Source organism: Dromiciops gliroides, chromosome 1, assembly GCF_019393635.1.
Source record: "Dromiciops gliroides isolate mDroGli1 chromosome 1, mDroGli1.pri, whole genome shotgun sequence".
In the NCBI taxonomy this organism is placed as follows: Eukaryota; Metazoa; Chordata; class Mammalia; order Microbiotheria; family Microbiotheriidae; genus Dromiciops; species Dromiciops gliroides.
In genome coordinates this window covers 678,785,783-678,812,931 of record NC_057861.1, presented here as the reverse complement: position 1 = coordinate 678,812,931, position 27,149 = coordinate 678,785,783, and the positions used below count along the sequence as shown (strand labels likewise).

The 27,149-nt window shown below is 46.9% G+C and overlaps 1 protein-coding gene across 1 annotated transcript in view; it reads right to left on the bottom strand.

Annotated features, from left to right (window-relative positions):
- DNAH1 (dynein axonemal heavy chain 1) overlaps positions 1–27,149 on the bottom strand; it is a 151,145-nt gene that overhangs the window by 56,518 nt on the left and 67,478 nt on the right. The window contains exons 27-39 of the mRNA XM_043965072.1: positions 26,368–26,531; positions 24,717–24,830; positions 22,218–22,406; positions 18,761–18,866; positions 17,982–18,095; positions 16,038–16,187; positions 13,279–13,365; positions 12,883–13,069; positions 10,613–10,704; positions 9,374–9,528; positions 8,912–9,089; positions 7,861–8,055; positions 7,174–7,293 (exon numbers count right to left, since the gene is read on the bottom strand). Of these exons, the coding sequence (XP_043821007.1) occupies positions 7,174–7,293; positions 7,861–8,055; positions 8,912–9,089; positions 9,374–9,528; positions 10,613–10,704; positions 12,883–13,069; positions 13,279–13,365; positions 16,038–16,187; positions 17,982–18,095; positions 18,761–18,866; positions 22,218–22,406; positions 24,717–24,830; positions 26,368–26,531 (1,851 nt within the window). The remainder of the gene's footprint in view (positions 1–7,173; positions 7,294–7,860; positions 8,056–8,911; positions 9,090–9,373; positions 9,529–10,612; positions 10,705–12,882; positions 13,070–13,278; positions 13,366–16,037; positions 16,188–17,981; positions 18,096–18,760; positions 18,867–22,217; positions 22,407–24,716; positions 24,831–26,367; positions 26,532–27,149) is intronic.

The window sequence follows — 27,149 nt, the reverse complement described above, 5'->3', positions numbered from 1 at the left end:
TCTCTTCAAAGTCCCTTTTGAGAGCTTCCATGGCCTGAGACCAGTTCATATTTTTCTTGAAAGCTCTGGATGTTGGAGCTTTGACCCTGTTATTATCTTCTTCTTCTGAGGTTGTATTGTGGTCTACCTTACCCCCAAAGAAGTTTTCGATGGTCTTCTGCTTTCTCTGCCTACTCATCCTGGCTTATTATTTCTTGGCTTTCAACTCCTTTTTAAAGTGTGGTGCTGCTTCCAGGACACACTGTTCAAGCTGTAACGTGGCCCAGGGGATGAGTGGGCTTCTTCTCAGCCTGCCTGGCCTCATGTTCATTTGATTTTAAACTCTCTACTGGGGAGTGGGGGAGGGCTGCTTCTTGGCTCTGCTCCTGTTCCCAACTTCAGAAGGTCCCAGGTGTTTTGGTTTGAGGGCGGGCAGGTTTTAATCTCACCTGGCCTGTTCTCTGGTCTGGAGATAACCTCAGGCCTACTTACTAAACAACCAACCAGCAAAGCTTTCTGTGGTGTGCTTTTTAGCTTTGATGAGCCTGCTCCCCTGCTCCCCTGCTCCCCTCCCCCACCTGGGCCTCCCACTGCTCAGGATTTCTTCCTGGTACCCTGCTGGAGTGGGATAGTTGAATCCTTCCCCTCAGTCCACTGGTACCCCTGCACTTACCCGCCCCTCCCCCCAGGCCAGCTGTTCAACCCAACCTGCGAGCTCAGTACCAGAAGATGCCGGTGCTGTAGCTGATTCAAAGGCACTAGGGCAAATTCCTCAGGCAGGTGTCTGGTGTGTTGGCCCGATTGTGGGGTTAGGCTTTATTCATGGCCCAGCATGGCCCCCTGAAATCTATCTATAGCTGGAGAAAACTCTCAGCCCATATTTTTGTGTGTTTTTTTGCTCCAAGGGTTCTTTTATTGCTATTTTTGGGGTGATTGTATCAGGAGCTCTGTGTGTTTAATGCCAGATCAAGGAGAAAATATTGCAAGCATCTAGAAAAAATGAATTCAAATACTGTGGAGCTCCAATAAGGATAAAGCAAGATCTAGCAGCTTCTACATTAAAGGGCTGAAGGGCATGGAACATGATATTCCAGAGGGCAAAAGAACTTGGACTACATGTACCCAGAAAAACTGAGTATAATCTTTCAGAGGAAAAAATGGGATTGCAATAAGAAAAAGGTCTTTCAGGCATTTGTGATGAAAAGACCTGAACTGAATAGAAAATTTGACTTTCAAATACAAGACCTTGGAGAAGCATAAAAAGGTAAACAGGAAAAAGACTTCATGAGGGATATTAAAAGATCAAACTGTTTACATTCCTACATGGGAAGATAATACTTTGAACTCATAAGAACTATCTCAGTAAGGAATTCACAGAAGACACGGGTCTGAACTGAATATGAAGGGATGATATCTGTAAAACATTTATGTTTTGTTCTTTGTGGGGCAGACAGGGTGGGGTGTCTTATGTCTAGGGCCAGATTTGAGTTTGGGGCCTCCTGGGTCCAGGGCTGGTGCTTTGTCCACTGTGCTACCTAACTCACCCATGATGACATCATTAAAATAGGGTTGAGGTGTAGGAGGAATGGACTGGGGGAGGGAGAAGGGGAGAGATGATCTGGGGAGAGGTAGTTCACATGAAGGAAACAAGAAAAAAGCTTATGGAGGGGAGGAGAAGAGGGGGAAGGAGTTGGGGAGTGAGTGAACCTTAATATCATCAGAACTGGCTCAAAGAAGGACTAACATACATACTCAAGTAGGTATAGTAATATATTTTTGCCCTGGGGGGAGGGAGATGGGGGAGGAGAAGGGAAGGAGGGAAGGGCAGATTTGGGGAGAGAGCAGTAAAAAGCAAAATACTTTCAAGGAAGATGAAGATGTTCTGCATTACTGCACAAGTATGACATATTGAATTGCTTGATCTCATAGGGAGGGTTGAGGAGGGAGGGTGGAAGAAAAATTTAGAACACAGAATTAGCTCATGGACCTTGATCTCATCGGAGTGGGCTCATAGAGGGAATAGCATTCATACCCAATTGGGAGGAGTAATTTATTTAATCCTGTAGGAAAGTAGGAGGGGAGGAGAATAAGGAAGGAAAGGTGAAAAAAGGGAGTGCAGAGCAGGGGAGAGAATAATCAGAAGTAAAACACTTTTGAGGAGGAATAAGTAAAAAGAAGATAAAGTAAATGTCATGGGAAGGGAGTAGGATGGAGAGAAATAGTTATGATGATTGATTATAATGGCAAAACATATGGTACCTACTTTGCTGGGCTTTTATGAAGAAAATTCTCTGTCAAGTTTAAGGTACTATATACAGGTTATGATGAACAGGATACTATCAGAAAAACCTGGAAAGACCTACATGAACTCAGCAGAGTGAAATGTACTGTATACAAAATAACAGCAATAGTGGGGGATGATCTGCTGGGAAGCATGTGGTTATTTTCAGCAAGGCAATGATCATTATGAAGATTGCAGCCCATCTGCAGAAAAAGAACTGATAGTATCTGAAAACAGATGGAAACACATTTAAAAATTTTTTTTCTTTTCCTCTTTGACAATTCCTTAATCTGAAGTTTTGGGGTTTTTTTTGACTGTTTTCTCTCACAACTTGCTAATATGGGAATTTTCCCATGACTACTCATGTATAACTTATTTTGAATTGCTTGAGTTCTTGTGGGTGCGGGGTGAGAATGAAGGGAGGAAGAGAAGTTGGAACACAAAGTTTTTAAAAATTGATGTTAAAATTTGTTTTTACATATATTTTGGAAAATAAAATTCTATTCTAGGGAAAAAGGAAAAAAGAAAACTAACTTTACATGTAATTGGAAAAATAAAGGTCTGAAATATATATATATGTATATGTATTAAAAATTATACACATTACTTTCAAAACTCTCTTGCTTGTCTCTTTTCCTTTTGGTCTCCTTAAGAGCATTTTTAAAAATGTTACAATGACCAAGGGAAAAGAAGAGGGAAAAAAACCCAACTTGTGACAAATAAGCACAGTTGAGCGAAACTAATCTGCACAGTAGCCACTTCCACATGTGTCTTTGCCCCTCGTGTCCCTCCCCTCTCTGCAAGGAGGTGGGTAAAAGAGAACTGTCATCAGTTCTCTAGAAGCATGGCTGGCCCCTGCAAAGCTGTTTTCCTTATGCTGCTGATGTCCTGGTACAAATTGTTCTACTGGTTCTGCTCACTTCATAGTACACAGGATTTCCTGCAATCGCCTCTTTCTACATTTCTTATGGTGCAATATTATTTCATTACCTTCATATACTGCAATTTGTTCAGCCATTCCCCAAATGTACAAAAGGCAATCTAAGTATGCCCTTAGGTTCTGATCCTTTTCTTTTCTCTCTCCACCCTCCTAACCACTCTGCCCCCCCCCACCCCGACTTTAATTCTCCCTTCAGGAGTTCTCTTCTCTCCTAAATCCTGCTCCCTTTCTCCACTTGTTTCACTGTTAAATTTGATGTAATTCTATTTCAAACTATTTTTGTACATACTCAACCTTCCTTTGTCCATCTCAGATAAGAAGTGATGTTGACCTGATGCCCATTCCTCCCACCCCTTCCACTATATTTGTATATTTATTTTATGAACTCCACTTATGAGAAATAGCATGCTCCTACCTTCCTTCTCCTTTCTACACTAATATACTCCTCCTGTACCTGCCCTTCTCTTTCCCTTCCTAAGACCCTTGGGACAGAACCCATCTATCCACATTTTCCTCACTTTTCCTCTCTCAATACCCCTTGAAGATATTAATATTCCAAAGGGACATTTGTTTCTTCTCCCCACAGTGTTAGCACTACATTATCATACAGCTCCCTTACATTGCTTGAATAAATTTATCTTTCTAGGTTTCTCTGGCCTCATGTTTGTATTGGAGTTCCTACCCAGGTCTTTTATCAGAAATAACTGAGGGGCAGCTAGGTGGCACAGTGGATAGAGCACTGGCCCTGGATTCAGGAGGACCTGAGTTCAAATCAGACACTTGACATTTACTAGCTGTATGACCCTGGGCAAGTCAACCCCAATTGCCTCACAAAGAAAGAAAGAAAGAATTGAAAACCCATTATTCCATTTTCCCTCCTTCCCCATAGCACTGGATTATGCTCAACTCTGAAAGGTAAGTTATTCTTGGGTGTAAGCATATATCTTTTTTTTTAAAGCATACATCTTTTGCCTCTTGAAAAACTGTATTACAAAATCTCCTCTCATTTATACTAAAGCTGCCATGTCTTGTATGATCCTTACTGTGGATCCTTGGCACTTGAACTCCTTTCTGGATATTTGCAGTATTTTCTTTTTGATGTGGGAGCTCTGGATTTTGACCATGACATTCCTTGGATTTTGCCTTGTGGGGGTTCCTTTCAGGAGGTTATTGTTATATTCTTGAATTCATTTATTTATTTATTATGACATTTATTATTAGTTATTAAGACAATGTATAAGGAAAATTTCAGCTGCAAGTAAGATGGTGAAGTCCCATAGTCCTTACGGTGTAGTAGCAAAGCAGACAGTAATAACTCTTCTTTCTTGTCATTTTCACTAATAAAATGATATCAGTTTCTGATGTTGAACCATCTGAAAGTGCCATGGACACTTTTTCTATTTTTACTGTGCCTTAGGAGGCAGATTTCATTTATTATTATTTCTTGAAATATAGTATACAGGTTTCTTTTTATTTATAGTTTTTGGGGACTCTGATAATTCTTAAATTCATTCTTCTTCATTTATTTTCCAAGCCAGTTGTTTTTTATGTTCAATATTTTCTTCCATTTTTTTCAGTCTTTAGATTTTGTTCTCATCTTTCTTGCTGACTCATGAAGTCATTAATTTCTGCTTGGTCTATTCTAGTTCTCAGGAATTCCATTTCTTGGCTAAGGTTTCCATTCTATTTCTATTCTTCTAATTATTTCTTTGAGAGTCTTTATTTAATTTTGTATCTCTTGAGTCATTTCTTTTAGGTATTGTCAAAAACCCATTGTTTCCTTTGAGTCTCTGTCATTGTCACAGAATTAGATTTGAACATTTTTTTGAGGCTGGTTGATGTTTTGATATACTTCTCTTTCTAGCTTTAGTTCTTGAATTGGGCCTTTGTGCCAGGGCCAGACTTCACCCCTTGCTTCTATTCTTTCTAGGTAGGATGGTCAACCTGGTTGGTCTCACTTTGAATCCCCTGGGTTTAGTTTTTGCATGTTGTTTTTTTTTAAATTGGATTATGGGGGGCAGCTAGGTGGTGCAGTGGATAAAGCACCAGCCCTGAATTCAGGAGGACCTGAGTTCAAATCCGACCTCAGACACTTGACACTTACTATGTGAGAATTGGAATGACATCCCCTGCTGGGAAAGATATTGCAGGGAAGCTCTGCCATGAGGAGAAAGCATGTGATTTAGAAACCATGTGACTTTAGAGTCTGGAAGTTAACCGGTGTTCAATAGTTACATCTCTAGAACCACCTGTGGGACCTGTCAATCAGAGCTACCAATGAGCTTGGAGCTGTGTGTGGATGGCCCTGTTTCTGGTTTCTCAGGAGGCTTCTGGGAGAAGCCAAGGAGCAAGGGGGGCTTTTTGGTTGGAGACTTCATTGGGGGAGGAATAGACAGGCAGGATAGGGAGAGCAAGCAAATGTCATACTTGATCCACATGTTTCTCTTTGCTTACCCCTAATATACTTTAATACTTAATGCCCAAAGATTGGTGCTATACATTTTCTAATTTAAGGTGACCACTCATTAGATTTTAGACATAATAACTAGAATTTTATTCCCTTACAACTAGCTGTGTGACCCTGGGCAAGTCACTTAACCCTCATTGTCCCACCCCTCCCCCCAAAAAAATTGGGTTATGAATTGAGGACCATAGTTTTTACTTTTCATCTCCCTGTGTCCATTTTCTATACAGTTATGAACAACAACATATTCAGCCTGTCATCCAAGATGGAAAAAAGCTTTTACTACTATAGCTGGGCTTTCCTTCACATTTGGGGTATTGTACATTCTTAAGCATATTTGGGAGACAGAGACTTAAGAAAACGCAGACATGTAGGAGAAGACAGCTCTTCAGCATAGCTCTGATTTCCAGCTTGACTCCTTAGAAACTTTAGAGAATGTCCCCTTTGGTGAGGTCAGAGACTAGCCTCTTTTCCTCTTAGCCAAAATGTCATATTATTCCCAGGGAAGAGCTCACCCATTATTATGGATTTTCTGGTGTATTCCAATCTGTCTAACTCCTCTGATTAGTGCCTGGCACATAGTAAACGCTACATGAATGGTAGTTGTTATTTCTGTTTGCTAGGATAAATAGGTTTATTCATTATTTGCTATTTGTGATGTAAATGGCCTTTGGTGGGAAGGGTTAAGCCAGCAGGCAGACACTTGGGGCTACCCTGTCCTCTTAAGAAAGTGCCCCCTCAAATAATCCTACCCTAGAGACCAACCACTATGCATAATAGCAGACAGACCTAATTCTGGTCTCGTACCCTTCTTGGAGGCTAGAGAAAAAAAGAACTCATACTTCTCCTGATTCCTTAAGTGATGGGCAAAAATCTCAGGCATATCTATTCTTACCACCCATGAGCCCCATTTTGAACAGCTCATGGAGACATACACATCTGATTTGGTCACACATCTGTCCTTCACTATGGAGAGCCTCAGCCACAGTCCGTCTGTGATAGGGATGAACAACATAGTGATTGTGATGCCCAGCTCTGTCCAGAGTAGGAATGGATTCTTGTTTGAGGATTCAAAGCAGCAGCATACTCTAGTGGAAAGAGCACTGGCTCTGGAGTCATGGGGTCTGGGTTCAAATTCCACAGGGTGGATGCTTGGGCAAGCTGCTCAGCCTCTTCTTCTTTTTTTTTTTTTTTTGGTGAGGCAATTGGGGTTAAGTGACTTGCCCAGAGTCACACAGCTAGTAAGTGTTAAGTGTCTGAGGCCGGATTTGAACTCAGGTCCTCCTGACTCCAGGGCCGGTGCTCTATCCACTGTGTCACCTAGCTGCCCCAGCAAAACAGCTTTTAAAAACAAAAACAAGAAACTCTCCGTGATACCATGATCTCATTAACCTGCACTTGACCCTTGGTGGACTCGCTGAATGGCTACTCTCTATTTAGCCTTCCTCTTGGCCTAGGAAAGCTAATGGGGGGAGGGGCACAAGTGGGAAGGAGCCACAGTCTTCCTACCTCCTTGGGCAAAAATGGCTTGAAGAAGCAGTCCATGATCTTGAGGAGGCTCATGGTCAGGTTGCTGTTTGTGGAGGTGATCACTTCCTTCACTGATTCTCTGACAAACTCAATAGATTCCTGGAAAAGACCAAGGTGAGAAGCCAGGCTGATGTCTGTCTTCTACAGGGAAGTGCCACCTTTGGAATGTCCAATTTTGTTTCCTGAGCTATGGTTTTCCTTCTGCCTTATAAAGTGGTTCTTATAGAATGGGCTTTTCCCATGCTCACTGAATGTCCATCGAGTCAGTCAGTCAACAAGCATTTATTAAGCACTTACTATATGCCAAGAATTGTGATAAGTGCTAGGGATACAAAGAAAGGCAAAAACATGACCCCAGGCCTCAAGAAGTTCCCTCTCTAGGGGGAGACAGAACACACACACACACACGCTGTATATACACGATACAGACAGTAGACATGGCAAGTAATCTCTGAGGGAAGCAGGCCCTAGCATCTGGGGGTGTAGGCCAAGGACCAAGAAAGGACTTTTGAATGTGTGGGATTGGAGTTGAGGAGGGGGGAGATCATTCCTGGCCCAGGGCTTAGGGAGTCAGGGGACGGAGCATGACAAGAAGGCCAGTGTGGGCATCCCGTCCTTGGAGAGTTTGGTGCTGGACAAACAGGTGACCCGAGAGGCCTCCCTCACCTCCAGGAACCTCTGGAACAGGCTCTCGTACTTCTGCTGGAAGGGCATCATGATGCTGGGGATCTTCCGCAGCCAGCATTCCGTGAAGGGCATGATTCCCAGGATGCTGGGCTCTAAGTAAACCATGCCACAGCGGGACACTGTGGCGGGAGAGGCGACAGCCAGGTCCTGCACCTCAAACATCATGGTCATGGACTGTAACCAACAAATCCCGAAGGAGCTCGGTCACAGGGGGCTTCCCCTGAGAGCTCTACGCCGCTCTAAAGAGAGGCTCTCTGCTCCCCAACAGAAACTGCTTAGACAAAAATGGGAGTGGGTGCAGCGAGAAGGCGGGGGCTTCGTGATGGCTCCCCCCCAACCATCTCGCAGGCAAACAGCCTAGCAAAGAATGGCCACCCTGGATGGGAGATGGAGGAGGGCCCTGGGACTGAGGCCTGCCTGGAGCGGGAGGTCTAAGGATTTTGGAGCTAGGTTTTCCTGCAGTTTATGGAAATGGAAGCCCAGAAAGGCTAAGCAGACTATCTAAGAAGTAGAAGTGGGCTGGAAATGGAGGGCTTCTAACGCCAGTCTAGTGCTCCTTTTAGTGCACCATGGCCAGCTCCCAGTTGGGAGACTTGGCCTCTATTCAAACATCATGTTTGGTATGCTTCCCCATCTGTAAAATGGGAATCATCTCTTCCATATACCCACTCACTCTGCTCCAGCTTTAAGGGCACTCTGCCATGAGTCTAAAGGGTTAAAGCCTGAAGACTACTGGTAGTCACCAAGGGATATGAACAGATGATACTCCCAAGGGAGCCTCCTGGCCCACACTAGGTTTGGGGCTGGCACCATGTGGCTCCCTAGTCCTGCTGCACTGATCCAGGGGTCTGTGACAAGCAGAACATGAGGAGGTGTCATGATGATGACAAAGATGTGTCACTAGGGACTGGCACCAGCCCTGTGGAGATGAAGCCCAAGGGTGGGTGGGTGTCTGTGAGCCTTGGCTCAGAGAAGCTGGGTGCGGGGTGGGGGGCGATTCCTCCCAGCATGGCCCGGAACAAAAAGGCACCTCAGTGAGCTTGATGATCTCCCCAGAGCTGAGACACAGCTTCTTATTGTCATCCAGCACAGTGTTCATGTTCTCGATCCAAACCGCATCCACCGGACCATCAAACATATACCATTTCTTGTCCGAGTCGGAGGAAATGGCCCCTCCTCGGATGAGAGAGGCAAAGATCCCGTCAGTCCTGCGGAAAGCAAGGGAGGAGGGGACAGGGTGTATGTATGTCCGGAAAGATGGGGTAGGGAACCCAGATGACTACATATGGCATGGCTGGGCAGCAGCAGGAAGGAGGAGTGGAGGAATGAGGAAAGCGGGCAGCAGTCAGGCCCGCCCATGGGCCTGGGGTCAGGTTGTCAGTACTGCTAGGAGGGGGCTCTGCTTGACTGGAGACACAAAGGCCAGAGGGAGATCCGCTGCCCCCTTCAAGGGCACCAAAGCCCAAGTAGGATTGAAGAGACAGAACTTTACCATTCGTGTGTCAGCAGGTCAAACTCCCCATATAGCTGCCCCATGGTGATGGATTTGGGGTTGAGAATGTAGTAACTGACAGCTTCATACACGCCACCACTAATGGAAGGCTTGCCTTTCAGGGACGTCATTGCAGCTGCCAAGACCTTGTAACACTGGTGAGACAGAGATGCAGGAGAAAGATGCATGAGAAGAGTCTTGGGTTGGCTCCTAAGGGTCTGCCCCATCTCTTTAGGGGACTTTAGGCAAGTCCCTTTCTGAGGAGGCCTCAGTTTCCCCATCAGTAGAGTGGCAGAGCAGGCCTAGAAAGTTTCTAAAGGCCCCTTGTGCTCTAGGATCCTAGCTACGAAAAGGAGCCACCTTGGTTCCTAGGCCTGGGAACAGGGTTAGGAATGTGGCGCAGCTAACAATCTGTGTCTGGGGAGGTATGTGTCAAAAACAGAAGTCAGGGGTCACTCTCTCTTCCCCCCAAAAAGGAACAGGCTCAGGCACCAAAGCCATTTCTGATTTCCTGAGCCCGCCCTTGGCCCCTGCTGCTATTGCAGAGCTAACTGGCCCTCTGTGGACCTTCCCCAGCTTCGTGTCTGTTCAAACCACTCTTGTCTTAAGCAGTGCCAAGGTGTGTCCACTGGACACTCCCATCTCCGCAGGAAGTTGAGGACCATTGGGTCCTTTCTGTCTCTAATTTCAAGGGCTGCCCCTGCTCTGACCTTGGAAGAGCCATCTACAAGAGGAAGTAGGTACCCAAAACAACTGCAATGGCTCCTTCTTCCTGCCATCCCTTAAAAACGCATGGATAGGGCAGCTAGGTGGCACAGTGGATAAAGCACTGGCCCTGGAGTCAGGAGTACCTGAGTTCAAAGTCCGGCCTCAGACACTTAACACTTACTAGCTGTGTGACCCTGGGCAAGTCACTTAACCCCAATCGCCTCACTAAAAAAAAAAAAAAAATGCATGGATGACCCAAGGTTTCCTTCCTCTCACTCACTGGTGATAGGCTGAAAGCACTCACAAATAACAAGGGAGGTGCTAGAGTTTCTGGGCCCTTGTTTCCAGCTCCCTGTTAAGACCACACATTGGTGATTCCAGGACAGCATGAGAGGACTGACCCTCTCTGAAGTCAGAGCTGCCATCCATGGTCAGCAGATGCTCATACGTTTCCTCCCCCTGCTTCCCTGACTCTCAGCCCAACCCGGGGGACCTGAGTGTGGCCTGCCTCAGTCATAGGACCACTCTCACCTTGGTCTTCCCAGAGCCAGCAGGCCCCACAAGCATGAGGCCATGGCGCACCACTGTGGTCTCATACAGCTGGATACACTTGGTGAGAAAGCCTGCAGGAAGGAAGACAAGCATCAGCTGGACTTGAGATCAAAGTGTCTGGCTTCGATTTCTGACTCTATCATTGGCCACTTGTGTGACTCTGGGTAAACCACTTCACGTCTCATTTTTCATGGGATTGGATGAGATGAAATCTAAGATCTCCTCCAGCAACAAGTCAACAGGTCATCCAGCCATTCTCACACGTGGATGCTGAGGACTGTCATACAGACAAAAACAGAGAGGATGATTGGTCAGTGTAAAGAATTGGAGACAACCTCCATATCCAATGGTTGGCAGACAGTTGAATAAACTCTCCAAATGCAGCATACAAGGCTGTGCTCTGGGTGGTCCTCTGCAATGTGTCACTTAGCGGCCTTGTCAGCTCCCCATGGGCTCCTGTCTCTTGCTATTCGGCTGACCTCTCCTCATCTTTCTCCTGAACCCTGGTCTTGAATCACCAACTAACCACCTCTTGGACACCTCAAACTGAATCTCACAGGCATCTCAGATTCAACATTCCAATACAGAACACACTGTCTTTCCCCATAAATGCTTCCCTCTTCCCAACTTTCCTATTAACACAGAAGGTACCACTAGCCTCTCAGTCACACAAACTGAGGCATCTGCTGGCACAGTAAATAGAACACCAGGCCTGGAGCCAGGAAGGCCTGAGTTCAAATTTGACTTCAGACACTTACTAGTGGTGCCACTTTGAGTTAAGTCTCAGTTTACTCAACTGTAAAATGGGGATAATATTAACACCCCCCCCCCAGGGGCTGTTGTGAGGATCAAATGAGATCACAATTGGAAGGCCTGGCACATAGGAGGTTCTGTGTCAATAGCATTCTCCCTTTCCCCTCCCAAACTCACCACCTCAGTGTCATCCTCAACGCCTCCCTCACACGCACTTCACATAACCCATCTGTTGTCAAACCTTGTCATTTTAAACTTCCCAACACCTCTCATATACACCCCCTTCTCCCAGCTCACAAAGCCAGGACCCTTGTACAGGCCTCACTGCTTCTCCTGCAAAAACCTTCCAATTAGTCTCCATGCCTCAGGTCTCTCCTCATTTCAATTCATCCTCCACTCACTGACCAGAGGGATCTTCCAAAAGTGCAGGTCTGACCATGTCACCTCCCCTACTCAATAACCTCTAGTGGCTCCCTGTGACCTCCAGGATCAAACAGAAAATCCTGTTTGACATTTAAGGCCCCCTCCTGCCTCTGTGCACTCTTGGATCCAGCTGCACGGCCTCCTTTCTGTTCCTCACACGTGACACTCAGTGCCTTTTCATTCGGTGCTTTCCTTCCTTACCTCGGACTCTTTACCTCCTTGGATTCCTTCAAGATTCAGCTGAAAGCTTTCTGGTACAAAACGACTAATGGGGAAATCTTTTACATGGTTGCACATGTACAAACCATATCAAATTGCTTACCATCTTGGCAGGGGGAAGAGGGGAGGGATGAAGGGATAGAATTTCCAACTCAAAATTTTATTAAATGTTTAAAAAACTGTTTTAACATGTAATTGAGGGACAGCTAGGTGGCGCAGTGGATAGAGCACCGGCCCTGGAGTCAGGAGTACCTGAGTTCAAATCCGGCCTCAGACACTTAACACACACTTACTAGCTGTGTGACCCTAGGCAAGTCACTTAACCCCAATTGCCTCATTAAAAAAACAAAGAAACAAAAAAAACCATGTAATTGAGGGGAATAAAATATTATATATTTTTAAAAAAAGATTTGGCTCAAACCCCACCTCTGGGCAAAGCCACCCTCAGCTCCCCACCCCCCCCAAGTGCTAGTTCCTTCCCTCTGAGATTGTGTTCCGTTTACACCATCTATATCTTGTAAGTTTGTTATTATTTGAATCTGTCTACCTCGTTGGAATGTGAGCTTCTGAGAGTGGGGGCCATGCTTTTTTCCCTTTCCTGTAACCCTACTGCTTGGCACGTAGTAAACACGTAATGTTTGTTGACTGATTACTAGAACACTGTAATGCCATTGACAGTGACAAATAAGAGGACTATTCTTGAAATGAGACTGCTGAGTATCCGCCGGGCATTCAGACTTAGAGGCTCAGTGCTACGGGGGATGGATTGGCCCCAGGGCTATTTCCCCCTGCACTGCCCAAGACTGGCACAGTGTGGCTCCTTCTGGGAGCCCTCCGTGGTAGGGCTCACTCACCATCCACATCTTTCAGATTGTCCTGGAAGCAGGCGTGGCGGATCGCTTGGTCTAGGATACCGTAATCGACCCTCTCCTCCTTGATTTTAGGAAACAAGTCAGACACGATGCCTGCGAAGAGCTTGAGATCTTCCTGCAGGAACTTGGGCACGTTCACATCCCGAATGGCCTGGAGGCAGATCAGCTCCTACAAGAGCCCTGGCATCAGATTCCTCCTGGCAGCTCCTTCCCTTCCTGACCTGCTCCCACCAGCCCAGACTTCCAAGACTGTTGGAGACTCTGTTCTTTGGGGACTGGCTTCTTCTTGGGGCACCTCCCCTGAGCAATTCCTCCATAGAGAAGAGAGCTCAGAGGGGTAGGCTGAGTCAGGGCCCGCCCTGGCTCGCTGACACTTACTTCGTCCATAGTCGGGTTCTCTCGCTTCAGATTTCCAGCTGCAGAGATAACGGTCTTCACGGCTCTCATCCCAAAGTCATAATGGTCCTGTGACCGCAAGAAGAAGGAACCATGTTGAACCTTGTGAACATCGTATGGTCACGGAAGCAGCATATAACAGGTTCAGTACTTTAATGATCGCCTAGTCCAATCCCTCTTTTCTCAGGGTTTGAATCCTAAGTCTGCCACTTATGAAATGTGTGACCTTGGCCAAGTCACCTCCCTCTGTGAGTCTCCATTTCCTCATATGTAAAACAGGCATAATCATACGAGCCTGATCTAACTCAGAGGTCCCAAGGTCCAAAGGAGACAGATGTTAGCTCTTAGGAGGAATTCCTGTCCATCCTTTAAAGCCCAATTTAAATGCGGCCTCCTCCTCTCCCTTCAGAATTCACCCAACATTGGTGGATTATTCACTTCTCATGTAATGCATTACCACTGTCTAATCCATTTTTGTATCTTATTATTAGACAGCAGGGACCATGTCTTTTTTTTTTTTTTTTGGTGAGGCAATTGGGGGTTAAATGACTTGCCCAGGGTCACACAGCTAGTAAGTATTAAGTATCTGAGGTTGGATTTGAACTCAGGTTCTCCTGACTCCAGGGCTATCCACTGTGCCACCTAGCTGCCCCTAGCAGCAGGGACTATGTCTCATCTAAACTTAGCGTTTCCCTCCGGGCTCTGCACACAGAAGGTTCCTGAAAAATGTCTGTTGAAGTGGAATTTTAACTTCTTTCTACTTTAATGGTCTAGTATTTGGCCTAGCTCAGAAATCCCAGGAAAAGGGCACCTGGCAGATTCTCCCCATTCACTGGAAGAAGTAACAGTCCTTTTCTCTATTATTCTGATGGTGTTGCAAGGCATAGCCAGGAGGAGCCAGACCTGGGGTCCTGAAAGACCCCAGAGGGAGTCAGGAAGGAGCCTGAGCTCAATTGGAAGTTTTGGGGATCACTGGGCTCAGAATTCCTGAAGATGCAGGGGAGTCATACTCCTATAGTACACTCAACAAGTGGTCTTAATTCAACCTCAAGTAACATCCAAGAGGTCAAAGGATAGAGTTTTCAGAAAAAGAAATTCAAGTGATTCAATATTTATGTGAAAATGTTCTAAATTATTCATAATTTGCAAAAAATACAAATGAAAATAATTCTGAGGTTTCATCTCACACCCATCCCTGATTGGCAAAGATGATTTAAAAAATAGAAACCATCAATGTTGCAGGGCCTTTGGGGAGACAGGCATATGAAGAGACTTGAAGCCATTTCTCAAAACAATTTGGAATCACTGCTGGGAATATAACCCAAGGAAATCAAAGACCAAAATAAAGGTCTCAAATAAAACATGTATTCATAGCCACACTTTGCAGTAGCAAAAAACTAAAAACAAAGTAGGTGGGTAACTGTTGATGGGAAAGGGCTGAACAGTTTTTGGTTTGTGGATATGCTGGGATATTGTTGCACTGTAAGAAATGACAAATATAGGGGGCAGCTAAGTGGCGCCGTGGATAAAGCACCAGCCCTGGATTCAGGAGGACCTGAGTTCAAATCTGGCCTCAGACACTCAACACACATACTAGCTGTGTGACCCTGGGCAAGTAACTTAACTCTCATTGCCCTGAAAAAAAAAAGAAATAAAACAAACAAACAAAAAAAGAAATGACAAATATAAAGTTAAGAGGAAAATGGGAAGACTCAAATGAAGTGATACAGAATGAAGAAAGGAGAACCAAGAGAATATCATATCCAATGACTAAAATTATATAAATGAAGACAAAATTAAGAGGCAGTTAGACAGAGTAAGTGCAATAAGCAATCTTGGTTCCAGGGAAAAGAGGATGAAACACACCTTTTCTGAGGGACTACATGGGCAGAAAACTGCATACACAGAAATATGTTTAAGGTGACTGGACATATATAACCTAAATCAGATTTCTTGCTGTCTTGGGGAGGGAGGAGGGAAGGAGAAAAATTTGGAACTAGAAATCTTACAGAAACAAATGTTGAGAACTATCTCCACATGTAACTGGAAAATAATAAAATGCTTTTATGATAAACAAAAAAATACTGTATACACTGTCAGACTTGGTTGCTTTGTCATGTTTGTTGAATTGTTTAATTTTTTTTCTTACAAGGGTGGGTTCAGTGTGAAGGGAGTGCAGAGGAGAGGAGTGGAATATATCAGGAAATTATGTGATTTTTTTCAAGTTTCAATTTTTTAAAAATTGGAAAAAAGAAACAGGCAAAGACAGGTCAACTGGGATTCAAGCAAAGTCTGATCACTGGGTTAAATGCAATCAAATTCACTTAAAGTGAATTGAGCAGCTAGACTATGTACCTATAACTTAACTGCCTATATATGAAATCAAGTCGTTTTACTACCTCCTTTAACTGAGCCCTACTTTGCTGAAGACCCACTTTAGAAGAGAGTCTCAGGCTCTCCCTCTAAGGGCTATCCCCCCTCTGAGGGCTGGAATCAGCATAGTCTTTCATTCCTAACTTGTCTGCCTGGTGCCCTATCCTATTGCCTTCTCTGAACCATGGCTGTGCATCCCCCCTTAGCCTGGCCTCCTGGAGGAAGAAAGCTTAGTCCCTGGAGTATGTGTCATCCTCTTTGGGACAGGGCAGCTATGGCCTGAGGAATGAAACTGGACCCAGCCACAGGTTCTACTTGGCTTCCTTCAGAGCTCCTGTGAGACTGGGGCGAGGGCAGGTGGGCCTCACTTGCGAGCTCAGCTGCTCCGATGATAGCTTGAAGGTAGTGGTGATCTTCTTGGCCAGGACTTTGGCATCACTGAACCCAAAGGAGTAGAGAGAGATCTCGGCAATCATGGTGTAGTCTGGCACCATCATGGCCACGGGCCGGAAGAGAGCCTGAGGGAGCACAAGAAGGAGACCCATGATCACAGTCGCTGACCTCCCCTCTTTACGCCATCTCATCCAGCAGGTCCATGGCCCGAGCACAGGAAGGAGCTTATTCTACACCTGGGCCTGCAGCGTAACTCCTCAAAGCCCATTCCAACCATGGGGAGGCATGCCACTTAAAGCTACCTCTCCAGCACCCCAAGCAAACCAACCGATCACAAGCATTTATCAGGTACTTGCTATGTGAGGGCACTGTCCTGAGCACTGGGGACAGAAAGAACATCAAGAACAGTCCCTGAGCTCAAAGGTCCCATTCTAAAGGAGGAGGCAAAGGTGGCATTTGAGTGGAGTCTGGAAGGAAGGCAGGGAAGGCTGGCAGGGCCTGCCAGGCACGAGAGACAGGCAGGGCAGAGGCCCAGAGGTAAGAGATGGAGTGTTGTATTTGAGGAGATGCAAGTAGGCCAGCATGGCTGCAGTGGAGAGTGTATGGAGGGGAGCAAGGTATAGGAAGACCCGAAGGTGAGGAAGCTGCCAGGGTGTGCAGAGCTTTTAGATGCCATACCTGGAGACAGTACGGAGATAATACCACTGGAGCTTACTGAGGAGGAGGTGGTGACGTGACCGCAAGAACATGGCTCAGCCACCACCCCAGACTTTCCTGTGCAGGACTGCCCCCCACCCAGTGATAATGCTTCCATGAGTCCATTTGGGGTTTTCTTGGCAAAGATACTGAAGTGGTTTGCCATTTCCTTCTCCGGCTCATTTTACAGATGAGGAAACAGGGGCAAACGGGGTGAAGTGACTCGCCCAGGGTCATACCTCTAGAATCTTTAATAGGTTCCTAATGCTTCTAGGGTAAGATAACAGTCATCAGCCTCAAATATTGAGAGTTCCCCATGATCTGGATTCTGCCAACCATCCCAGGCTTATTTCATGCTAATCTCCTTCATATAACTTCCATTCCAAAAAAATTGCCATGGGGCAGCTAGGTGGTACAGTGGATAGAGTACCAGCCCTGGAGTCAGGAGTACCTGAGTTCAAATCCGGCCTCAGACACTTGACATTAGTTGTGTGACCCTGGGCGAGTCACTTAACCCCAGTTGCCTCACTTAAAAAAAAAAATAAATATAACCAAAAAACTGCCATGACAGCTGTTCCCTGTACAAGACAATGCATCTCCTGCCTCAGGCCCAATGTCCATGTGGGTACCCACATCTGGAATCACTCCTCTCCTCACTTATGTCCTGTAGAATTCCTCGATTCCTTCAAAGTCCAGCACACAGCAAAGTCTGCTCAAAGGTGTGCTCAAGGCACACTCACCTCCCACAAATGGCTTTGTATAAACTTGGTACTTACTTACTTCAGTACACAACGTATTCCCCATATGGAATATGGGCTCTTTGGGGGTAGAGAGTTTCATTCTTCTCTTTGTGTCTTTGTGTTCAGCACAGATCTTGCTTAATAAATATTTGTAGAAGGGAATCACATTGAATTTAATCCATACATACCCAAAGGGACAGACAGCATATCAGGAAGAGAATTGAGCAGGAGGGTTGACTTGGTGAGTAATGATAAACCTTTCAAATTACATTCACATCCATTTTCTTGTTTAAGCCCCATGAGGCCAACCAGAGCACCATCATCATCGACATGATCTTACATTGTACAAACGGGGAAACAGATCCAGAGGAGGGGCCACTCATCCAAGGCCACAGTCTTTATTGCACAGTAAGGCCTAGAGCCCAGGTTTGCTAGCCCTCACTGCCTTTGCGGGGCCAGCATTCTGGCTGAAATGGGACTTACCTTCAAGTTGTCAGGTAACTCAGTGCGCCCAGCATAGCCTGGGTTCATGGTGATGAACACAGCACACGAGGGAACGAGTGGGATTTCAACTCCTTCAAACATGAACCGATCAACCTACAAAAAGGCCACACTCAGTCTTGCTGGAGAAGGAACCCTTAGAGCAGCTCCAGAGAAGTCCTGCTAGCCTCCCAGGGAGGGAACGGGGCCTTCCCGGTGGCCTGGCAAGTGACCTAACATCAGCCATCCTCCCACTTTCTGTGGGATGGCTTCCTCCTAAGAGCTCAGACATCCACAGATTCACTGGTCAATTCAAACGCTTCTTATTTGCTAATGCAGACGCTCCAAACCCACTGGTGTCAAGATGCAGGAGTCCCCTTCCACAGGAAATCTGTCTAAAAACCAGTTCCTGCTCCTGCTCCTCCCGCTACCCCTGGCTCTACACAAGACATATTAGGCTCTCAGAAAGTGTTTGCAGAATGAACAAATGAGCTGATAAACCAGACTCCCATTTTTTAAAAGGAATGGCATTTTCACTGGGGAAGTGAGTGCGTGAGTGTGTAAGTGTGTGTGTGTGTGTGTGTGTGTGTGTGTATGTGCGTGCGTTCATGTGCGTGCGTGCGTTCATGTGCGTGCGTGCGTTCATGTGCGTGCAGGCACAGGGAATAGAGAACTGAGGTGTTTATAATTAAAGAGGTTTCCCAAATCCTCCCAAAGACAAGAGCTCTTAAGATGCCAATCAAGCGGGGCCTTGCAGCTCTCCCCACCTCACCCCTACTCACTCTCTGTTGCTGAGCTTTCTGAATGGTTGTGATCTGCTGAGCCACCACAGACAGCACCTCCACATCAATTCGGTTAAATTCATCAAAGCAAGCCCAAGCCCCGGAGCTAAGCAGAAAGGAGGCCTGGTCAGAAGGCAGCATCAATACCCAGAGTCCCAGTGCCCTGCCCCAACCTGAGGCTCAGCTCAGCCTGGAAGGACCCATTGAACAGAGAGAGGCCTCCCTCTTAGCTGGGTGATTCTACTTTGATTCTGCACAAGGGGAGGTCTATCATCCCCCAGACCACAATGATCTGGGCACGACAATGTGTCTCCTCGGAAGACACACTGTAACCTTCTGCCCCGACGCCTCCCACCACAATGCCTACCCAGCAGTCCGTACATAGTGGGTGCTCAAGCAATTGTTATTGATTTATGGAGCCTGGGATACCAAAGACCTGCTGCTACTATCCAGCCTGGAGAAGCAGCCAAGGCGTCTGATTCCAGGTCTCTAAGTATAAAAGAAAATCACACCCTTTCTTTTTTGCAACAAGGCTTCCCTCTCCAAAGGCCATCTTTAAGTTTAGGGGTGCTCCCCCCCACCCCGGGCCTGCTCAAGTCTCCCAACTTCCCTTGATCTTTGCATTGTACTACTGTCCTCTCCATCACCTGGCTTTGTAACCTCAGAGTTATCTTGGGCTCAACCACCTCGCAGTCCCTCCCTTACCCACAATCACAAGTTGGCTGCCAAGTCCCACCGTCTTCCTCACCCCAATCTCTTTCTGTCTCTCCACTTATCCTGCCATGACCCTAACTCAGATCCTTATCAAGTCTCTCTCTGGCCAGAGCTTTGATAAGAAATATTTACAACGGAAGGCAAGAAACAAGAATGAGAAATGGGGTAGGGGGGAACCCTAGGACACTGGCAAGAGCTGGGAAGGAAAGACCACACTTTCTGGTAACTCCTTTTTAAACTAATTATTCTTGCTAACTAGATGCTAGTTAAGCCATTTCCCCTGGTCCAGGGGTCCCAGGATGGGAAATATCCGATGGTGAGAAATCCAATACTCTTTTCTCTCACCTGTCTCTCTCTTCTACCAGCAGCATCTCTGCCTGCACACAGACAGGACCCTAAGCACTTGTCTCTCTCCCTCTTCACATTGGTGGTGAGTGAGGCCAGGAAGAGAGTGGCAGGGAGGCAGAGCCCTCCACTAAGAATCAAAGACGGGGAAGCAGGAGCCTCCCTGTGGCCCCAACCAGAGCAGACAAACAACTCTGGGCCCTGTTTTCCAATGCTCCCGTGGAGGGATGGTGGCAGCAGGAGGAAGGAGCGACCTACTCAAAGGTGTTCACTGAGGGAACGAGTCTTGGGTGTCCTACCCTCCCTGTCTCCACTGGCACATAGCCATTCCCTCCATGCTTGTGGGGAGAGGATGGGTGTTATGGGCCTGGGGTACCTCAAAAGTTTTCTGGGGGAAATCAAGGAACCTTCTCCTTGAGAAACTAAACCAAAGGACAGCCACACCTAAAGAGATAAGCAGCACCAGATCTGGACTGAATTAGCTCCAGGACCACCACCTCTCATTCCAGTCTCCCCCACCCTTCAGGGACATAAGATTAGGTTTGGCTGCTGCCTTTGTGGCTTGAGGAGAACAGAGATGGCTTGAGAGATCAGAGCCGCTTCTCACACAGCTTCCCCCAGCCACCACCAGTGGAGGATGGTCCTCTGCCTGTAAGAGAACTTTCCACAGTCATATGATCACTCCATTGGACCACCATCAGTCCTCTATAGAAGTATCTGCCTGTCTCCTGCTCCAGGAGATAGGTATCTCAGAGAACCACACCTTTGTGTCATGCCTTTTCCCCATGAGAAGAAGTCCAAGGACTTCTCTCTTGGTTTCCTTTCCCTAGCACCTAAATAAACTATTATTTTATTCTAATGGATTTGTGTGCTAGAGGGTATAATTCTTTAAAGAGGAATTCCTAGGAACCCTTACCCCAAACCCACATCGATTTCCGCATTACAATGGGCATGGCTCATAGTGGAAGCCCTTCAACTGTGGTCCCCTCTAAACTCAGTAGGGCCAATCTGGGGTCCTTTACAGGAAGTGATGGCAAGGTCACAGTCAAGCTGGCTCTGCAAGGTTAGAGTTCTGGCCTAACTAGTCTCTCTGCTCTCTCCTGTCCTTCACAAGACGTTTCATTGTTCAGTCCTTTCAGACATGTCTGACTTTTCCATGACCCCATTTGAGGTTTTCCTGGCAAAGATGCTTCTCCAGCTCATTTTACAGATGAAGAAAACAGGGGTAAGTGACTTGCCTGGGTCACATAGATAGTGTCTATGGCAGGATTTGAACTCAGATCTTCCTAAAGCCAAGTCACTCTATCTGCTGTGCCACCTAGCTGCCCCAGGCTTGTGTATTTGGACTACTACTTTGGTAGCCTTGTGAAGGGCAGGTAGGTGCAGTGGATAGAGTGCTGGGCTGGGAGTCGAGAAAACTTGAGTTTAAATCCTATCTCAAATGCTAGCTATGTAGCCCTGGGTACATAGCTTTATTTAGCCTTTCTCCACCTCCGTTTCCTGATGCATAAAAAGATACGCAAATCTAACCATGTCATTGCCCTGCTCATCAATGTTCCACATGGCTCCTATTTATCTACAAACAGACTCTCCACAGTCTGGTTCCCAATTCCCTTCACTCATCCTATGGTCCAATACTACTAGACAACCATCTGGTACTTGATCCCATTCTACCCTCTGCTGCTTTGCACCTCCCTCCTCATTAGACGGTAAGTGTGTTGAAGGCACTGAGCACAGAACCTGGGACACTAAAGGCCACTATGGGACACCATGGAGAGAAGGCCCAGCCACCCTGAACAATGGCCCACCACAGTTTCAGAGACACACTCTCACGTGCTAGGGGAAGGAACCGGGGGATGTGGTCAGACACCTCTAGTCCTACCAGCTGGAGAAAGCTTTCTGCAGCCATGGCAACAGCAAGTGGCCCAAGGACCTCAAAAAAATCACCTGGCACACCATCTTTTACACATACGTCCTGGGTGCCAGGGGTGTTGATCCAAAGGACAGAATCTCAGAGTCTCAAGTTGGAAAAAATCCCAGAGGCCATCTAGCCCCTCTCAAGTCTGAATGAGTCCCCCCGCAAGCGCCTCTAAACAAAAGGTCATCAGACCTCCTGCGGGCAGGAGGGACACACTCCTCCCGCGGAAGCCCATTCACTTCTGGACAGTACTAACAATCTCCACCCACTGGGTCCAGCAGGACAGTTTAATCCTTCTTCCAAGGGGCAGCTCCCAGAGTAAGGAAGGAGATTGTAGCCAAAGGCTACCCTTTCCTCTGCCTATTGCAATGTCTCCTCCACTGGTTGCTATTTCTGGCTCCTCATGGCTGGGACAGGTCCCAGGGGCAGATATCCTCTGTGGCTGTGCCCCCCACTCCTCCCCTGAAGCAGGACCCTCACCTGGCAAGACCTTTGAAGAACTTGCCCATAGCCATGAAGTCAAGCTGGTCAGAGCAGTTGAACACCACTGTCTGGATGGCCAAGGCTTTCCCCAGGTCCTTGGTGGTCTCTGTCTTCCCGGTCCCTGCTGGGCCAGCAGGAGCACCCCCAAATTTGAGGTGCAAGGCCCCGGTCAAAGTCAGGTAACACCTACATGACAGAAGGAGGAGAGAAATGAGAAGAGTTGACACAGCTAGAGACCTCTGAGGTCTGATGAGCACGTTGTCCACCTTTCTCACCTGATTCTCACAACCAGCAGGGTACGTCCATTCTACAAGCATTATCTCTCAGAGAGGTTAAACAGTTTACCCATGGCCACACAGCTAGGAGGAGCGAGCCAAGACTCAGAGGCAATGAGGAGCTCATTAAGAGGGGCCAACTCGGGGCAGCTGGGTGGTGCAGTGGATAAAGTACCAGCCCTGAATTCAGGAGGACCTGAGTTCAAATCCAGCCTCAGACACTTGACACTTACTAGCTGTGTGACCCTGGGCAAGTCACTTAACCCCCATTGCCCCGCAAAAAAAAAAAAAAAAGAGGGGCCAACTCTTTACTTCTAGGACTCCAAGCCATCATTCTTTCTCCTCAAGACCCACACCTGCAGAGGTAAGGCCTCTTCCAGGAACCCTCTATCCTGGCCCATTCCTAGCTACTGCACCAGCAAAGCTACATCAGAGAACCACAGAGAGTCCACACTAGTTGAGTTCTCAGAGACCCAACTCCACCACCAGGTGGAGGGGAAGCTGAGACCCAGGGAAAAAAAGACACATAAAATCTTGGGATCATAGACTCTCCAGTTGGGAGGGAGAGCATCTACTGCCCCACAGACTTATGGGCGTCAGTGAAGGTGGCAAGGTCAGAGAACAAGGTCCAGCCTGCATCCTGTGGCGAGAATTAAAACTCTCCCGTCTGTGGGGTTCCTGAGTACCTAGTATGAAATCATTCTTTGTCTAACTGGATCCCTTATCTCAGTGTCTGATAGCAAACCCCTGAGGCTCCAAACCTAGACCTCACCAGCCACCAGACTCTCTCATGAACACCGTGGTGGATTTCTGATTTTGATTACTACCTCCGGCCCATTGAGTTATCGACTGGGTTTCTGATTTTTATCTTGGTGCATGCAATTCCTGACCTCAACCTGAGCTGAAACTGTTCTGCTTTGTTCCCCAAGCTAGAAAGAATTAAATCCAAGCCACAGATCTTATTAGCCATGGGCTTCATTAGATCCCGGAGGAACTCAGACAGGAGTATCCCTTGTGTAAGCCTCTACAGGATAAAGGTTGCCAACGGGCTGGCTTTTAGCAAGTCTAATAGAGGTGGATCCAGATAAGCATGAAATGAATTGAGTGGCGATTATCTGCTTTTAAAACTTGGTCCTGGGGACAGCTAGGTGGCATAGTGGATAAAGGGCCCTGGATTCAGGAAGACCTGAGTTCAAATCTGGCCTCAGACACTTACTAGCTGTGTGACCCTGGGCAAGTCACTTCACCCTCATTGCCCTGCAAAAAAACAACAACAACCCAACAACAAAAAACTTGGTCCTTCATTTTATTTTTTTTAAGTTTTCCCCAGATTTTAGGCAGCATGATCTTCCTATATATTTAAAATAAGATCTGATTTTTAAAAATTATTTATATTTGGTTCCTTAGCATAGTATAAGGCCATTAGTTGTTGATGTTTGTCCTTCGTTCTGGAAAAGGATCATGACACTGGGATGATGTCATGACTTGCACTGAATTACATTTAAGGGAGGGAGGGCTGTGCAAGGTCACCAACCTCACTCTCTAGAGCTATCTGTGTCAAGTGGCAAGATACATATCAGGATGACTGGAGATGGCCCCAGATGTTTTTAAGGCAATTGAGGTTAAGTGACTTTCCCAGGGTCACACAGCTAGTAAGTGTCTGAGGTGAGATTTGCACTCAGGTCCTGCCAACTTCAGGGCCAGTGTTCTATCCACTGCACCACCAGAGCAGCTAGGTGGCTCAGTGAATAGAGCACCAGCCCTGGAGTCAGGAGGACGGGAGTTCAGATTTAGCCTCAGACACCTGACATTTACTAGGTGTGTGACCTTGGGCAAGTCACTTAACTCTGATTACCTCAAATATCCAGGGCCATCTCCAGCCATCCTGATGTACATCTTTCCACTGGACCAAGATGCTTTTGGAGGAAGAGAGTGAGGTGGGTAATTCTGCACAGCCCTCCCTCACTTAAATCCAACAAAGGACAAAGAACAAGAAGAAGACCATTGGAGTAGAAGTCAGAACCATGGCTCTAGTTCCAGCTCTGTTTTTGGGTCAGTGCCCTCGGTTTCCCTCTCTGCTTGGCTCAGATGGTCTCTTCGGTCTTCCATCTGGTTTTCTATAAGCCAAGTTGTTACACAAAATGAGGTGAAGCTTGTGAGAGCTAGCAGAAGCTCTGGCAGGCTAGGGAGGATGGCGCAGCACCAGGGCTGCCTCCTTTACCTGTCAGTGAGGGGGGTAATCACCAGGCGCCCGCTATTGCCCAGGTACTCATAGCCATAGATGAATTCGGCATTGACTGCACGGATGTACAAGTCATTCTTGGTCCAGTAGTACCTGGAGGTTAAAAAGAACGGAGCTCAGATTCACAGGGCAAGAAAAGGGCCTCTTGGGGGAAGAGCAGCTGTCCCAGGGGAAGGAGCAAGGCTGAGAACATCACCCACTCATCTGACTTCTGGGGGTGTGCAGGTCAAGCAGTGTGCTGGGGCTGGCGGCCAGGAGATAAGTGCCACAAGGTAGATGGCCTCCATTTTTATGCAAAGTAGGACTCAATTATTCTTATGGGTCATATGCATCACAACATTTTTCTGGGCAACTGGCAGAACTCGAGATGTACAGAGTGTGGTCCTATTCTCTCTGAGAATACTCCTCCAGTAATCACTGGTGTGAAGATCCTCCTGGGAGAGGGCAGCACTACTGCAGAAGCCCTAGTCCAGGTCAGGCTCCGTGGGATGGAGCCCCTGCCCCTCTGTTCCTGTCCCTCCTGCTTACACTTTAGCTTTGGTCCACTAGGGCCACCCTGAGCATTTTTTGTTACCATACAGAGGGTCCTGGGGCTCCAAACTGCACCAATAAGAGATCGATACAGTCCCCCAAACACTGAATAGCTCTGTTGGGATTGGCCCCGAAGGACAATTAAGACAGGAAGAAGCTATCTGGGTTTGCAGTAGGTCTATGGCACAGTCTTCTGGACATGGGAACAACAACGCTGAAAGCCATGTCTGAGATTGGCTTCTACCTTAGCATGGAAGAGGCTTCAGCCAAGGGATAACTGAACAACTTTGGGCATACCCATGTAATGGAAAACTATTTGCCCTTATAAATTATCAAATAGAAGGGAGACAAAGAAATATGGCAGGATTTCAATAAAATGACTCAGGGCATAGAAAGTAGAATCCCAAGAACAACCTTATATACTAAACAAAAAGTGAAACGTGTTTCTATGTCTAAAAGGGAAAAGGTGAAGGTCTTTAAGATAAAGAAGAAAACCCTTATTGTTGATTAAAGTATCATTATTGGAAATGGTTTGGATCATATGGTTAAATTGGGGGGGTTCAGGTTTTGTTGGTTTGGGGGGAGGTTGAGATTTTTTTAATTAAAATTTTTTTTGAGATTTTATTTTTTTAATTAAACAGAGAAGCAGCACAGCATTGTGGGTAGAGAATTGGCTGCAGGGCCAGGAGAACCTGAGTTCAAGTCTCCCCTCAGACCTATACTGGCTGTGTGACTGGACAAACCTCTCAGTGCTAGTGGCATCTAAGTTTTAGTGGAGGAGCCACCCTGCTTTAGTAGAGTGATTTCATCAGTGAAATAATTGGCACAGTCCCTATCCTGTCCTGCCCACCAGTCCCTGGTTTCTTGGTTTCCGCCTCCCTGGCTCTGACCCTTGATGACATCTGGCTCGGTCACCAGCCCCATCTCATGCCTGGCCCAGCCCCTAACCTAGTCCTTCAGTCACACCCTGGATCCTCTGGTCCACCCTTCCCCACCTGTATCCAGCCTCTTTGCAGGTTTGCTGCCAGCTCTCTCTGTCTGCTCAAGTCACCATGGCAACAGAGAGGAGCTGGTCAAGCTGTGAAAGTTGGTCACTGACCTCAGCTGGGAGATCCACTCAAAGTCATTCACGCTGACCACATTCTCGTCTATCAGTTTGGCAGCCACATCCTTAGCGTGGACCTCAATCACAATGAGCGCTGACAGCACAGCTCTCTGCATCCTAGACAGCTTCCCTCGAACAAGGGCCACCAGATCCTGCAGCTGAGGGAGGAGGGAGAGACCCATGAGGTTCTCCAGCCACCTCCCTGCTGCCCATCCACCTCTATTTCTGGAGCATCCAAGCTAAGTAGGCTTGGGAGCACAAGAAGATAGAAACTGGGAGTCAACAGACGGACAAGTGGGTGGGTAGGAGGCATCCAGGGCCCTTGGTCCGCTGGTGCTATTACTATGTGTGTAAACACATCCTGGCATTCCCCAAATCCCTGCCAAGAACTGCAGCAGTTTATCCTTGCGATCTTGGATGGCTGAGGAAGGATGGTTAGAAGGAAGTGTGGCACTCTCTTATGGGGGTGGCGCTCGATGTATGGGAGGGAAAGGCTTTGGAGGGGCTAGCTTCCTCTCGCATTCAGAAACATGAGGGGTTGTCCTTTTCTTAAAACTCAGTGTATGGCAACAAGCTTTTAGCAAGCACCGAGTCTGGGCCAGACACTGTGGAGGCTTCTTGATCTAAGGTCTCCCTGGACAGGTCTGTCAATCATGGTCATCTCTGTGTCACCAGTAGCCCAGGACAGGGTCTTGGACACAGGAGGAGCTCAACAAACGTGGCTAAATTGGATGGCAATAGACAGAATGGCTACTCTTGTTTGCTTTTGGAGAGTG